This window comes from Ochotona curzoniae, unplaced genomic scaffold (assembly GCF_017591425.1).
Source record: "Ochotona curzoniae isolate NIBS_2020 unplaced genomic scaffold, NIBS_Ocur_1.0 contig_3622, whole genome shotgun sequence".
Classification (NCBI taxonomy): Eukaryota; Metazoa; Chordata; class Mammalia; order Lagomorpha; family Ochotonidae; genus Ochotona; species Ochotona curzoniae.
Genome location: NW_024465926.1, coordinates 13,447,390 through 13,461,901, shown reverse-complemented (window position 1 = coordinate 13,461,901; position 14,512 = coordinate 13,447,390). Strand labels below are relative to the sequence as shown.

At 51.2% G+C, this 14,512-nt stretch overlaps 2 protein-coding genes across 6 annotated transcripts in view; one reads left to right on the top strand and one right to left on the bottom strand.

The window, feature by feature from the left end:
- The window catches only part of NFATC3 (nuclear factor of activated T cells 3), a 96,910-nt gene extending 89,712 nt beyond the window's left edge, over window positions 1–7,198 (top strand). For 2 of the 3 annotated variants that reach the window (XM_040982493.1, XM_040982491.1), the window contains exon 11: window positions 4,459–4,547. Coding sequence is in view for 2 of the 3 variants with exons in the window: in XM_040982491.1 (XP_040838425.1) it covers window positions 4,459–4,465 (7 nt within the window). In the remaining variant the exon portion in view is untranslated. Of the gene's footprint in view, window positions 1–4,458 lie in introns of all 3 variants that reach the window. The other variant, XM_040982492.1, reaches the window with a different exon arrangement.
- Window positions 7,199–7,720: 522 nt separating this feature from the next.
- On the bottom strand, window positions 7,721–13,638 carry ESRP2 (epithelial splicing regulatory protein 2). Of its 3 annotated transcripts, none has more exons than XM_040982495.1 (15): window positions 13,250–13,638; window positions 13,026–13,154; window positions 11,378–11,491; window positions 11,155–11,269; window positions 10,739–10,837; window positions 10,488–10,542; window positions 10,304–10,414; window positions 10,096–10,228; window positions 9,973–10,015; window positions 9,503–9,804; window positions 9,186–9,398; window positions 8,878–9,076; window positions 8,536–8,719; window positions 8,065–8,230; window positions 7,721–7,981 (listed from the first exon to the last, which is right to left on the bottom strand). In XM_040982495.1, exons 1-15 carry the CDS (start codon window positions 13,448–13,450, stop codon window positions 7,892–7,894), a joined length of 2,154 nt encoding a protein of 717 aa, XP_040838429.1. In that variant the 5' UTR covers window positions 13,451–13,638; the 3' UTR covers window positions 7,721–7,891. The 3 variants fall into 3 exon arrangements, with proteins under 3 accessions (XP_040838429.1, XP_040838430.1, XP_040838431.1); XM_040982496.1 differs by having other exon boundaries at window positions 10,304–10,411; window positions 13,250–13,498; XM_040982497.1 differs by lacking the exon at window positions 8,065–8,230 and having other exon boundaries at window positions 13,250–13,538.
- Window positions 13,639–14,512: the final 874 nt, after the last annotated feature.

Genomic DNA, 14,512 nt, shown 5'->3' with positions numbered 1-14,512 from the left:
GTGACTGCAACGGCTGGTTTACGCTGATTTGAAGCCAGGGACCAGGAACCTCCTCCAGGTCTCCCACGTGGGTGCAGGATCCCAAGGTTTTGGGCCGTCCTCCATTGCTTTCCCAGGCCACAAGCAGGGAGCTGGATGGGAAGCAGGGCTTCCTGGACCAGAACCAGCGCCCATATGGGATCCTGGCATATTCAAGGTGAGGACTTTAGCCACTAGGCCACCACGCTGGGCCCACCAGTTGGGTCTTGAACTATAACCTATATGGGATACCATTGCTGCAGGTGGTGGCTTTATTCAGTGGCTCTACAGGCTGTTTTTGCTCAAGGATTATTAAAGTACTTTGTAACAGTTATAACTTCCATGTTTTGTTTTATTTCATTTTGCTAAGATTTATCTATTTATCTGAAAAACAAAGTGACTTAGAGGAAGAGAAATTTTTTATCTGACAGTTCACTCTATAAAAATTCACAACAGCCAGGAGCCAGAAATGCCATCCATTCTCTCGCATGGCCAGGAAGGACCCGAGTATGACACATCTTCTGCTCCTTTCCCAGGCATGCTTTAGGGACCTGGGTCAGATATGAAATCTCAAGTACATATGAGTCTCAAACCAATGCTTGGATAATGAGATGCTGGTATCCCTAGTGGTACCTCAACCTGCTGTGCCATAATATCCACCCCTTTTCTAAAAATATTGTTCAGTAATTCACCTGGAGCAGTTACTTAAACATCATTTTTGTTGTTTCAGATCCCCAAATAAAGGGCTCGGCATGAAGCCTAATTGCAAAATACCTCAACTTGTATCTGCCAGGATCTCATATGGGTGCCAGTTCATGTCCCAGCTGCTCCAGTTCCCTTCCATCTCCCTGTTTGTGGCCTGAGAAAGCAGAGGATGGCTAAAAGCCTTGGAACCCTGAACCCATGTGGGAGATCTGGAAGAAGCCTCTGGCTTCAGATCAGCTCAGTTCTGTTGCAGCCACTTTAGGAGTGAACCAGCAGATGGAAGATCTTTCAGTCTTTCTCTCTGTAAATCTGCTTTTCCAGTAGAAATAATAATTGTCAAGAACTGTTACTCTGCACTCAATGTATATAGTCACTAATGATTAAAGTGATGAGAAAGATGACTTTCAAAATCAGGGGCCATTTTAAAAATATATATTTAATAAATTTGCTTCCCCAAAGCTTTGGGACCCTGCACCCGCGTGGGAGACCCGGAAGAGGCTCCTGGCTTCGGATCGGCATAGCATCGGCCGTTGCACTCACTTGGGGAGTGAATCATCGGATGGAAGATCTTCCTCTCTGTCTCTCCTCTCTGTATATCTGCCTTTCCAATAAAAAAATAATAAAAATAAATCTTTAAAAATAAATTTGCTTCTTGCTATCTAAAGGCTATGAATATACCCGAATTTATGGTTCTTATAATCTTCTGCCTACTAATTATGCCACTGGAATGTTTGCATTTTCAGTTCCTTTTTTTTTTTCTTAAGATTTATTTTTTTTATTGGAAAGGCAGATATACAGAGAGGAGAAACAGAGAGGAAGGTCTTCCATCCAATGATTCACTCCCCAAGAGGCCGCAACGGCTGGAGCTGAGCCAATCCGAAGCCAGGAACCAGGAGCCTCTTCCTGGTCTCCCATGTGGATGCAGGGTCCCAATGCTTTGGCCTGTCTTTGACTGCTTTCCCAGGCCACAAGCAGGGAGCTAGATGGGAAGCGGGACTGCTGGGATTAGAACCGGTGGCCATATGGGATCCTGGGCATGCAAGGCAAGGACTTTAACCACTACGCTATTGCACCAGGCCCTTAAGTTCCATTTTCAAACTTAAGCAACCACATTCCTGCTCTAAAACTCATTCCCTTTTTAGTTCCAGTAGTGACAGCATCATTCTTTCCTTTCTTAGGCTCAGTATTGGTAGTGGTAATCAGATGGTCAGTGGGAGGAACCCCAATACTTCTAAATCTGAATCAGGAAAATGTGAAACTTACTAATCTTATATAAATTTTTCAAATGATAACATTTTTTTAAAAAGTAAAAAAATCTTAAGTTCAGTTGTAAAGTTTAAGTAAGTATTTGTGGAATGTGTAAATGTCAGTTCCCTTCCCCTATAGTCATCAGTACAGAAAACTGAAAAATATTTTCATAATTACATAATGATTAAAAGGCTGTCCATCAATCTTTTAAAAATTGGGACACAGCATTTGGCACAGCAAGAAAAGCATCCGCTGGAATGCCTGACCCCCATGTTGGTGCTCCTGAGTTTGAGTCTCACCTGTAATTTCAATTTTGGCTTCTTGCTGAGAAGGCCTAGCTTGAGTTTAGAGTTCCTGGTTGTGACCTGAACCAGTCCTGACTTTTTTGCTAGTTGTACTGATAAATCATCTTTGTCTCTGCTTTTCAAACAAACTACATAAACTAGTTGAATGATTTTAAGCATGATCACTGGTGTCTGCTTTGCTTTATGTTTTGGTCTGCTTTGAACAGTTGTATTGAGATGTTTAAAAACTACAAAAGCTCACCCTCAGAAGTATATAATTAAGTGGCTTTTTGTAGAGTCACAGTTGTGCAACCATCACCACTGGCTAATTTTAGAACATTTTTATTATGCCAAAAAGAAATCTCATACTCGTTACTAGACATTACCTGTTTCTCTCTCCATGCATGTAGTAATTGAAAGGCATATTCAGCGAGGAAGATTCTCCATCCACTAGCTAATTCCCCAAGTAGCCACAATGGCCAGAGCTGGGCAGATTTGAAGTCAGGAGCCAGGAATCCCCTCTCAAGTCTCCCACATGGGCACAGGGTCTCAAGGCCTTGGCCCATCCTATGCTGCTTTTCCAAGCAACAAGTAGGGAGCTGACTGGGAAGTGGAGCAGCCAGGACATAAACCAGTTCTCATGTGGGATCCTGAGCTTAAAGGGGGAAGATTAGCCAGTTGAGCCATTACACTGAGCTCATAATCTATTTTCTGTCTCTGGATTGGTGTATATAAATGGAATATTATGTGTCCTTTTGTAACTAGTTCCTTTCACTTAGCATGATTTCCAAGGTCCATCAGTGTAGTACCAACAGAACTTCACCCCATTTTAAAGCTGAGCATTCTATGAATCACATTTACCTGCTTCTCCATGTTTTGTTTTTTTTTTTTTTTTTTACCATTTGTTACTTGGTAGGCATTTGGCTAAATGAATAACGCTGGTGTGAAAGGTGAATTACAAATTTTTATGTGGATATGTGTTCAGTTCTCATGTATATGTGCTTAGGAATGGAATTAATAATAGAATCTTTAGTTTGAGAATACTAGAAATGAAATATTTTGAGAATTAAACTTTTACTTGGGGGAATTTGGAATTTCCCTCTATATTGGTTCTAGAAGATGAATTTTTTTTTTTTAAGATTTATTTTTATTGCAAAGGCAGATCCACAGAAAGGAAACAGAAAGACCTTCTGTTAGCTGGTTCATTTTTTAAGTCGCCACAAAGACCAGGGCTGAGTTGATCCAGAGCCAGGAGCCAAGAGCCTCCTCTGGGTCTCCCAACATGGGTGCAGGGTTCCAAGGCTTTCGGCTGTCCTTGACTGCTTTCCCAGTCCACAAGCAGGGAGCTTGAAGGGAAGTGGATCAGCCAGGACATGAACCGGTGCCCACGTCGGATCCTGGCAGTTACAAGGCAAGGGTTTAACCACTGAGCTATGACACCTGGCCTGAAAGTTCTTTATACTGGACCTCACAACAAACTGTGCTCCACATGTTCTATGTTGATAGAACAAATAACCTTGAAATCTGTGTTTTACCAATTAGTGCAAGGCATTTGTTTACACTGTTTACTTTATATACCAGGTGATACTGTGGGAATTAGAAACCTTTCCAAAAACACTAAGGAAATGTTACATCAAGTTAAATACTTCAAAAGGTCCTTGTTGGGGTGTAGGGCCTGGTACAATGGTGCATTGACGAAATCCTCACCTAGCAAACATAAGGATCTCCTATGGGCTCGTGTCCTGGCTGTTCCACTTCCAGTTCAGCTCTCTGCTTATGGCCTGGATGGTGACCCATGGCCTTGGGACCCTGTACCCACACAGAAGAACCAGAAAAATCTCCTGACTCCAAGCTTTGGGCCTTCTTAGCTATGGTCATTGCAGCTAGTGGATGGAAGGTCTCTCTCTTCCTTCTTCTTCTGTAAAGTAAAAATGAATAAATCTATATTTTAAAAATCTGTCTTCAAATAAAAATGAATAAATCTATATTTTAAAATTTTTCCTATACACTACTTTGGACCTTGAGCCTATAGAGTGGTGGTAAAAACGTTTTCTGTTCTCTGAGCCTCCAACTTAAACTGAAAGCAGCTTGGGGAATATTTCTGCTTCTGATGCCACTTAGCTTGGGAGAGTGCTCAGCATTTGGCATCACATGGACAGTCTCTGAGAAGTCACTGATCATTCTCCCTATTCTTATTTTTCAGTGAATGAGATAATTGGGAGAGATATGTCCCAGATTTCTGTCTCCCAAGGACCAGGGGTGAGCCAGGAGGCTCCCCTTCCAGGTCCCAAGTCCCTGGATTTGGGAAGATCCGACGGGCTGTAGCAGTGCCGCTGTAGCCTTTTGTCGACGGCAACGTCTCAGTGTGCTTCTCTTCGTTGGATCTTCAGTTTCCAGCTCTGTGGCCATCAGGACCAGTGCCCGGAGTTGGACTCGGCATTTTCGGGGAAAGCCTCATTCCTCCACCTCAGGCCTTGGGTAGATTTTGTAAAAGAACAGGAACTGCATAGACTGTTTGTGCTTTGGGAAAATGAGCTTTGCTTTTTGATATTTAAATAGGATACTTTTATATGATGGGTGCTCTGAGTGTGAATGCAGCAAGCTCCATTTCAGAGATGCTGCTTTTGCGGGTAACCTGGTTGCTTATCTGGGGTTGATGATTTGTACTGCTTTCTGGTCATTTGAAGGGCCCTTTAGTTTTGATGATATTTTTAAAATAAGAACTTTTGATAAAACCTTCCAGAGGCAAACAAAATAGAAAAAAAAAAATTGTCCCAAGCCCACACCTATGCATCAGAAACTTAGCATGTTTCCTGAAGCCTTTCATAGATTCATAGGAAATGAAGCCAAATGTAGCTCATACCTCTTTATAAAAGCAAACTGTTGTTAGATAAAACAAGACCATTCCATCATTGAAATGTTGGAATATAAAGACATTCCAGAACATAGCAATTTTGTAACTTTCTAGGTAATCTTCCTGCAGTCTCTCCATACTGGCTCCAGGTTGAAGTTGCTTTTTCCCCTTAGGACCTTAGCTGTGTCAGGAGACTTTTGAGAAGTGGGGTTTTAGCTGTTTCCTGCCCTCTTAAAACTGATAGGCTGTGGAGGACTCCTGGTGTTTGTCCTCTGGCCCCAGAACCTGTTCCTAGTGGCAGCAGCTGCCTTTAGCTGTGCTGTGACCCTTGAAGCCAGTCCCATAAAGGCTCAAGCAGTTTCTCAGTCCTCACTGTTTGCTAGAGGCCAGGCTGGGTCAGGGGCAAGTACAGACCAGCGCTGTGCATCAGGACAGGAAGAGAAGGTGCAGGACTTGGAGCGGGAAGGATTTAAGATGCACACTGGCTGACTTAGCTTCTGTGGTTTACAACCCAACATGATTCTGGTCTACGCAATCTCGTCTGTATGACCTGAAAACCAGCCTTTTCCCCAGGTTTTGAGGTCACATCCAAAAATGAGATGGCATCATAGACCCAACCCTGGACACCAAAGATGTCCTGGTGCTGTGGCTGGGGAGGCTAGCGTCCAAGACAGAGCCCAGTAGAACTTCAGCGTGCTATCTACCAAAGGAGGTGCCCAAACTGGGGACTTTCTCCAAATCCTGCCCTTACTTCTTTGCTAATGAGGTTTGTTACCTAAAAGTGTGTTTTCAGATGGATAATATACTTTATTTAAGAAGCACATTTTTTGAATGCCTCCATGTCAGATAGTATGCTGGACGGTTGAAGACTTAATGCTTTTATTCCAGGGATTATGGGCCCTACATGCTAAACACTCTGTTTAATGAGGCTAAGGGGATCAACCTGTTGCTCACCACCTCTAGTCAGTGTAAAAGTTCTTGACCAGGATGAGAAAACATGTTTAAGGAAAAAAAAATGTTGTTTTAGATTTTCCCCCTATAGCTAGTTATGGAAAAATGTCAATCCTTCAGCAAATCACTCTAACCTTTCTTGGAGTTCAGCTAAATAGTCTTTGAAAGTTTTGTGACATGTAGTGTGTGATAGGAAATTTGCTTCAAGACCTGGAGTTGCAAACCCACAGGTTCCCTTGAAGAAGCAGTTGGTTGGCTTCTCAGGTCAAGTTTGAGAGAAGTGACCAGTCTTGCCTCCACCTTCTTGCCCCTGGTTAGCTGCCTCACCTAGGGTTCTTGTAAAAGGTCTCCTTCCAAGACCCTTTGGGGGTTGCTTTGCTTCCCCTAAGAAAGAAGCCTCCATGATCCAGAGTTGCTATGCACCAAACTTTGATGCCTTTGAAATACCTTGATGCCTGTAGCATTAGAAATGCTTTCCTATTTAAAATAAAGGTTAAATTTTAAAATAGAGCTTTGTATACTATGTAAGCCATTTTATATCAGCTTTTGTAAAAGCTTCATGTAAGAGTATTTTTTGGCTTTGTAATTTTTGTGCAGCATAGTAATGTAAAGGCACACATCCATTGGACTATGCAAATTGATTTCTAGTAGCAGCACTGAGCAACTGGGCATGTGCTAGCATGAACCCCTTCTCTCTCAAACCCATGCCAGATCCTGGGTTGAGGAATGGAATGAGTGGCTTTCTGCTTACTGGGGATGCACAGAAAAACATGGCTGAAAACAACTGTAAAAGAAACAGGCGTCTTCAGGTTCACATGTGGTGCTGTTGCCCAGGGTCTAACTTTCTATCAGACTTTTGCTGGGCATGGCTTTGAAGCCCTGTTTTTGACATTCAGAATAGTTGGTCATCTTTAAGGCTCAGATGGGCTCAAGTTGAAACATTTTATAAAAATGGATGCTGAGTAAAGAAATGGTTCTCAGTTATGTTTACAGCACTTGGGATTGTGTTTTCTTGTACATTTTGTATTTTCAAACCTTTTACATGAGTGCAGCGCTCCTTGCACAAACACAAAGGGAAAAAGCCAGCGGTTCCGGCTCCTCAGTTGTAGTGCTGAAATAATAAATGGTGACAGGTTGACAGCTTGCTTGGAATCTGTTTTCCTCCGCCTGGAGCTGTTGTGGAGCCCTTCACTCTGAGGGTAAAGCCAACAGCACTGCAGCTTTTTAGAAGTCCACTTAGTTGGGAAGTTGTTTTTTAATGGAGGAGAGCATGAAGTCCCAAATTCTTCTCGCAGCTTCAGTTCCACACCCTTTAACGGGTGCAAAGGACATTCCATCATGTCTTGCTGGGTTTAGGGTAACTGTCCTTCCCAGGGTGTGCAGGAAAAGTTGGCAGTATGTTCCCTATGAAATTCAAGCCTGAGTCTTCATTTAGGGGCCTCCTGCCCCCTAGTGTCCTTTAGGGATTCTGCAGCACAGTTCATCAAAATAGCTTGTGTCCACCTAGCATCCTTAGGTGGGGCCACTCATGGTCCAGCGTGGTCTCTGAGGTTCAAGTATCTTGAGGGCCAGACTCGCTCTGCCTCCCCACCCCCTACCACAGTTATGGGGGTAGAAGAGAGACTCATATGGACATTTTCAGGAGCCACAAATTGAAGGTACCAGGGATGAGCAGGCAGGGAAATAGTGGGAAGAGGAGTTAGGTTTGGTCTCCTGGATACTTGATGAAAATTTTGGCAAGTCAGAAAGAAACCACTGGGTTGAGAGTGGTGGTCCTCTGGATGCAGGAAAGGCATGTTAGCTTGGCAGCAGCCAGCTTACCTACCGGCTTCTACAAACACACCCACTCCTTGGGGGCTTGTAACACAGTGCGAGATGGGTCAGCAACAGGCATCAGACTGGTGTAGTCATCAGGGGCGAGCTACAAAAAGGGACACACTGGTGATTTAGGGCAGCAGTCCAGGCGCAGCCAGGCCCACAAGCCCACTAACCATGCCACCTCACCTGGTAGGTTTGGAAGACACTGAGCAGATCCTTCATGCCAGCTGTGTATGGGACACCCTGCATGCGGACCAAGGCCCCTGGCTGGGACAATACTGAGGTGGGAGCAGAGGCCAAGGCAGCAGGGGGTGTGGCAAGGTAGCCCACAGTGGTGGGAGAGACAGGGGGGCTAGGATGGGATGGTAAAGATGAGAGTTTTAGTCCACCTGCAGCCTAGACCAAGACCTTCCTCCCTCCCTCCTTCCTCCCCTGCCTCTGCCTTGTGCTTAGGTTTTCCTCCTCCCCTAAAACTGCTTCTACAGGGTCCTCTGTGATTCTTTTTGTGGTGACAGCCATTCTTCACCTGTTCAGCTTTTACCATTTCAGAATAAAGTCCAGTCTCCAACAGACCTTAAGTTACATACCCCAGAAAGGACATCATAATCCTCCCTCCAAAGCAGACCGGGGAGCAGGGAGTGCCTCTAAGCAGGGTACCTGGGGTAGTAAGCTGTGTAGTTCATGTAGAGCTGAGTGGCTGGCCCTGGGTAGTAGGCGACAGGGGTGGGGGCAGCAGGCACCCTGGCAGCTGGGAGCAGTGCCGAAGAATAAAGAGCAGCTGTCTCTGTGGGAATGAGAGTTGGGGTGGCCTGGAAGGTAGCGTAGGTGGGTGGAGAGAGGCCTGGAAACAGAAGCAAAGACCATCTACAGGGAGGCCAGCACCACCCTGAGCAGAGCTACCAAAAAAAGGAGGCCCTGCTTTCAAACACAGAAGGTGGGGGGTTTATAACAGCCTCACCCCCACCTGCCTCCTGATTCCCCAAACCTTGAGGCACTCACAGGGCAACTTGCAGGGTGGAGGGGACATGCCACTGCGGCCCAAGGTACCCCCCATCAGCACACGACTCATCTCCTCTGTGGAGCAGGGGACCACCTCCACATAGCGTTCCTTCATCACCTTCTTATGGCTACGTTGTGCAGCAGCCAGGGCCCGCTCAGTTGATATCATCTGGATGAAGGCATCACCTGATGGCCGGCCCTGCACACATGTTCTGGTAAGCAGTCAGCCAGGTTTAAGGGTGCCTTACCCCCAACACATATGCATTCCTAATCATGTGTGTGTGTGCCCCTACTGGTGGCAGCCTTACCTGCTGGTTGAGCACTATATGCACTCCATGAGGCCGGATGTCAGCTGCTGCCTCCCCCAAAAAGCTCAGAATGTCTTCAATGGTGGCAGTGTAGGGGAGGCCTCGGAGGCGTATGCAGTCCCTCCCAGTCCCAGGCACCAGTGGGAAGGGGATGGGCAGCAGTGGAGCCGTCAGCGTAGGCAAGAGTGAGCTGGATGCATAGCGATTCAGGACCTAGGGAAGAAAGCAGCAGCAGGCTGGTCATAACCAGATCCAGAAGTAGCACAAGGGGGGGCGGGGCACCCTGGGAAGTGGGTTTGGGAGCCCCAGGTGCTCACCTGCTGCACTTCAGCTGCAGTGCTCCGGAAGAGTTCAATGTATCGCTTGCCCAGCATGCCCTTGTGCCTGCGCAGGGCAGCCTGGGCCAGCTCCTCACAGGCAAAGAGTGCAAACGCATCACCAGTTGGCCGACCATCAGGGTGGCGCACAAAGAGCAGTCCATCTGCACCTCCAGTCACTGGGCACTCTGGCCCCAAGAAGCTTAGCACGTCTGCTGGCCCAGCCGAAAAAGGCAGTCCGCGCAGCCGCAGGATCACTTGGTCTTCCTGGGACAGGAAGCGGGCCACCTCTAGGGATGTGCCTGGGTTCAGGGCATGGGAGTCACCTGTTGACTTCATTCATGCTCTTCCAGACACACATTGAAACAGAGGTAGGGGTGGGGACAAGGGGGACGGTAGGAAATAGGTCAAGAATTGGGTGGTGGAGGAGTGAAGCCCTGCTGGAGCAGGGGTAGGGGTTGGATACTCACCCCCTGCAATCTTTACAAACTCCTCCCCTGTTGCTTTATATACCTGTGGGTATGGAGAGAGGGACCCTTGGGTCTCAGGCTTGGCTCACCTGTGCCCTGCTGCACTCCAGCCCAGAACCTCACCTCAATGTAACGGACTCCCATGTGGTGCTTGTGTCTCTGCAGCGCCAGGTCACGCTGCTCGCTGTCCACAAAGCGGATGAGGGCCTCACCATTTCTGCGACCCTGGGCGTTGAGGCAGAGGGCTACACCACCCCTGTGGAGCCAGTGCTGTTAGTACTTTCTGGGTAGACTAGCCCTCTCACACCCCACCCCAACCCTCCACACCCACCTGGCAATATTTAGCCCTTTGAAGAAGCGAGCCACGTCCTGGTCCGATGACTGCCAAGGCAACCCTCGGGCCCGAACCACAGTCTCACTGTCCACCACATCAGCTTTGCTGCTGTGGGGGCAAAGCACAAGTCAGAGCTGGCCATCTGTTGTCACCCCCACCATCACCCCTGTCCCACACTTACCAAGGCCCCGTCTCATATTTCTGCTTTATCACCTCAGGCTTGGAAAATAATTGACCTGAGAGATAACATGGGTGTGAGCAGGGTCTGGCGGAAAGGAGAGGTCCCTCTCCACCAAACACTGCGGGAAGACAGCAGATGAAGGGATGAAGTGGCCTGTGGACTCTTACAGGCCACAAGTGGGAAGGAGGACCTTGTAGTGACCACCTTCTACCCAACCCTGAGAGTGGTAACAGGCCCGAGGGAAACCTCACCATTGGGTCCGTCAAGCAGGTGAAGGATGACAGCCACCATGGTCTTAACTTCCCAGACCCCAAAGTCATCCTCAGTGGCATCTGTCTCAAGGCCCAAATCTGTGGACAGAGAAGTAGCAAATCCCAGCATGAGAGTCCCTGGGGACACTAATGCTTCCCACACCTGGGTTCCAATCCCTCTAAAGACAAATGCCAGAAAACATGTGTTTTGGCCCAGTTCATAAGAGTAGACGGCCCTCCAGCATAGGCATTGCAAACACATCCCAAGCACACACAAAGACAAGGGTACACACAAGACCTCAGCAGGTGTGCAGACTCAACATTTGTTCACATAGCCTGTCCACCAACACACATGCACTGAGAATCATGTAGCCCATAGCTACCCCTCCACCCTAACCCTGCTGGCTCACAGATACCCTGTGCCATGGTGGCCACTGTGAGGTCCCTGGCAGGGCAGGTGCTCGGGTGCTGCATGTGGAACTCTCTGCGGAGGTCGTAGAAGGAGAAGAAGGTGTCGGGGAGCTCCAGGTTCTAGGGGCACATGGGAGTGGGGGATGACTGGGGGAATTGAGGTGCCTTGCCTACCTCCACAACAAAAGGCATCTGAGAACCCATCCCATGGCGCTCTCCATAACATACCTTTCTAGAGGCCTCGGGGTGCATGACCTGTCGCAGCAGCTGCTGCCCATCAGTACAGAGGACGTAGGGGCCCCCGCCCAGCAGAGCCACATCCCCACTCACCAGCTGTGAGAACTGGGGACAGGGAATGGGAAGAGAAACAGATACAAACTCACAGCTGGGCAGGCAGGAACAGGTGGCAGGAGGAGGGAGGCTTCAGGTTGCAAAGCTGGTTCAGCCAGATGTGCAGCCCCACCCAGCCTGGGAGGGAGGAGGCCACTCCTGCTGGGCCAAGCCTTACCTCCCAGCCCCCAACCCTGCCCCAGTCCACCGTCATCTCCTCCAGGCCAGATGAGGGCAGTAACACAACTCAAACCCCCATCTCTCTCCCTGTCTCTCTGACACACACTCACTCACTCCTGCAGTCTGGAGTGAAGCCAGAGCAAACACCTGGTGAAGTGGGACAAGCAGGTGGGAAGGGGCGGGGCAAAGCAGGTTAAACCTGTCTCTGATCAGGCACCACCTCAGACAGGTGGGGGAGGCCCAGGCCTGCCAGAGGGCCAGAAGGCTCACGGTCAATGGCAGCCCCGCCTCCGGGTCTGGCCAACGAGAGCTAGACAAACTCCAAGGACAGAGCTCCATACTTGGACACCAGGGGCAGCATGAGCTTTGACCCACACCCTATCGACCGGCTGGCACTGGGCTGTTTGCTCTTGGAGGGGGTGGCACTCCTGAGGCTGCCCAGCTCCTCCCCCAGCCTCCATTCCCGCTGGAGAACAACAGGTACAAACACCCATCACGGAGCCCCACCCCCCGCCCCTGCCAATTCTGAGTGACATTTTACAACCTGAGGCTGGCAGAGGGAGGCAACCCCTCCAACAGCTGCCTGACACACTCCCCAAGTAGGGGCTGCACCGGGAGCGTTCCAGGGGCGGCAGTCAGACTCAACACCTGTGTTCCCTCACCAGGCACCACCACCAGACTTTGTGGGAAGATGAAAGGGCGAGCTTAAAACTCATGACTCCCAGAGTCCAGCACAGTGCGTGCGCAGAGGGGAAGATGGGTAAAAGCAGACAGCAATGGGAACCCATTCCCACTTCACCCCAGCGAGCAGGTAGCTCCCCGCGAGCTGAGGTCCGATCTGCACCCCATGCCTAGTCAGTAGGCCGGGACAGGCCTAGACGAGCAGCTTACACCTGGCGGCGTCTGCCTTTGGGGCAGACACCGCCCTACACCCCCGCTCCCAGGCCGGCGGGCGGGTGGAGGACGCCGGCGGCGGGGACGGGGCGACCTGTGTGGCCAGGTCTGGCCTCTCGCCCCTTTCACTTCCGGCTGCTGCTTCGGGAGACCTGACCCCGCAGGTTCCCAGGGGCGCTTCAGCCTCTCGCTCCCTCCTCGATGGGAGACCCCGGCGTAGGAGGTCGGAGGGGGAGCTCAAAGTCTGCAGCCCCAACTCCTCAGAGTAGGAATTGACCGTCGTGAAGCCTGAAAAGTTAATACGCCCCTGGGAAGGGCCCACGCACGCAGACACGCGCGGGACTGGTTCAAAGTTTCAAAGGAGACCCCGTCCCGCAGCCGGGCCGGTCGGTCGTGGCGCCCCCCTCGCCTGCCACCGCCTCTCGCCGGTTCGTCCCGGCGGTGCGGCCACCCAGTCCGGCCCCGCGCTCACCTGCTGCAGCACCTTGTCCAGCGACTCGGCCCGCGCCAGGCTGTCGGCACTCAGGCCGCTCGCCTCGCGGCACTGCGGGCTCAGGGCGGCCCCCTCGGCGCGAACCAGCGACTTGTGCAGCGTCCCCACCTGAGAGCGGCGGAGGAATCCGATCAGCCGCCGCGCCCCCCGCTCCGCACCGGGAAGCTCCCCGGGCGACCCCCCGCCACTTCTGTCCACCCTACCTGGCGGCTCCGCGGCTCCACCACTTGCCAGACTAGAAGGATTAAGTCGGTCTCGTCGGAGCCCAGGTCCGGCCCCAGGGCACCGGCTGTGGCCCCGAACAGGACGACCAAGGATCCGGGCCCGGAGCACGGGTCCGCAGCGGGGTCTCCGGTGGGATCTGGGCCTGGGGGCGGCGGCGGCGGAGGCGGCGGCGGAGGCATGGCCGCTGCGGCAGGGGGGGCGCTCGGCCAGACAGACACACGCGGACCGAAGAGGCGCACGCACGCACCGACCGACGGCCGACGCGGAGGAGCTGGGGCGGGACGCCGAGTGTTAGGGGAGGCACCTGCGGCCCGGCCGACGCAGTGGGCGCTGCAGAGACCCGCCCGCGGCGCCCGGCAAGGGCGGGCCGGCTACCGGCACCCGCCCTCCCGGGGCCAGTTACCTGCGGGCCACGTGACGCCAGGGCGGGCCGGGGAACCTGGAGGGAGGAGGACCAGCTCGGCCCGGGATGCGCACTCCGGGCGGGCCGGGCGCGCGCTCAGGATGTCGGCTGTCGTTCCCCGCCGCGGTCCTGCCTGGCTCTGGGAGCGAACCGCTTCTTCCTCCGTGGGGCTTCTGGAGGGAACCTTGAGACCGCTTCAAAGGAATATGCAAAAGCCAGAGCACTTCTACAGTCCGTGAGAGTTACAGGGGCCATACGGGGACCACGAGGGCAGGTGTGGGGTTGATGCAAGACACCAGTTGTCAATGAGGGTGTTGAAAACGATGGGTACCACCCGAAGGCCCGGGGGAAAGGGGAGACCCCCAGAAGTTCTTGGGAGGGCAAGAACGGCGTGGATCATCGCGGGTTCTTTGTGGGTAGGATTCAGCAGAGATGCCAGGGGAAGGACTTGTTCACGCAAGTGCCCGGGCTGGTCCTTATTCCGGCTTCTCCGGGAAGCGCCCGCGGTGTCACAGAAGGGTCACTGTGGGTCAGACACGGAAGATCCCTTTCCACCCAGTTCACTAGATAATGTGGAGCCGTTCCATGTTGGGGTGTCTGTTTTCGTCGCTCTAACGACCTGATGCTTGGTAGACTGTTAAGTGTGCCTGTGGGGGCTGCACCTTCTAATTCCATCCGGAGCCCACGACCCCATGCGGGAGCCATCCTGGCCTGTGGACGAAGGAGGGGGCGCGACCCCGGGGTGGAGGGAGCACGTTCCCACCAGAGAGGGCCAGCAGAGGTGCAGGGATACAGACACGGAAGGACAGAAACGCACACTCCAGGCTGCCAACCCTGG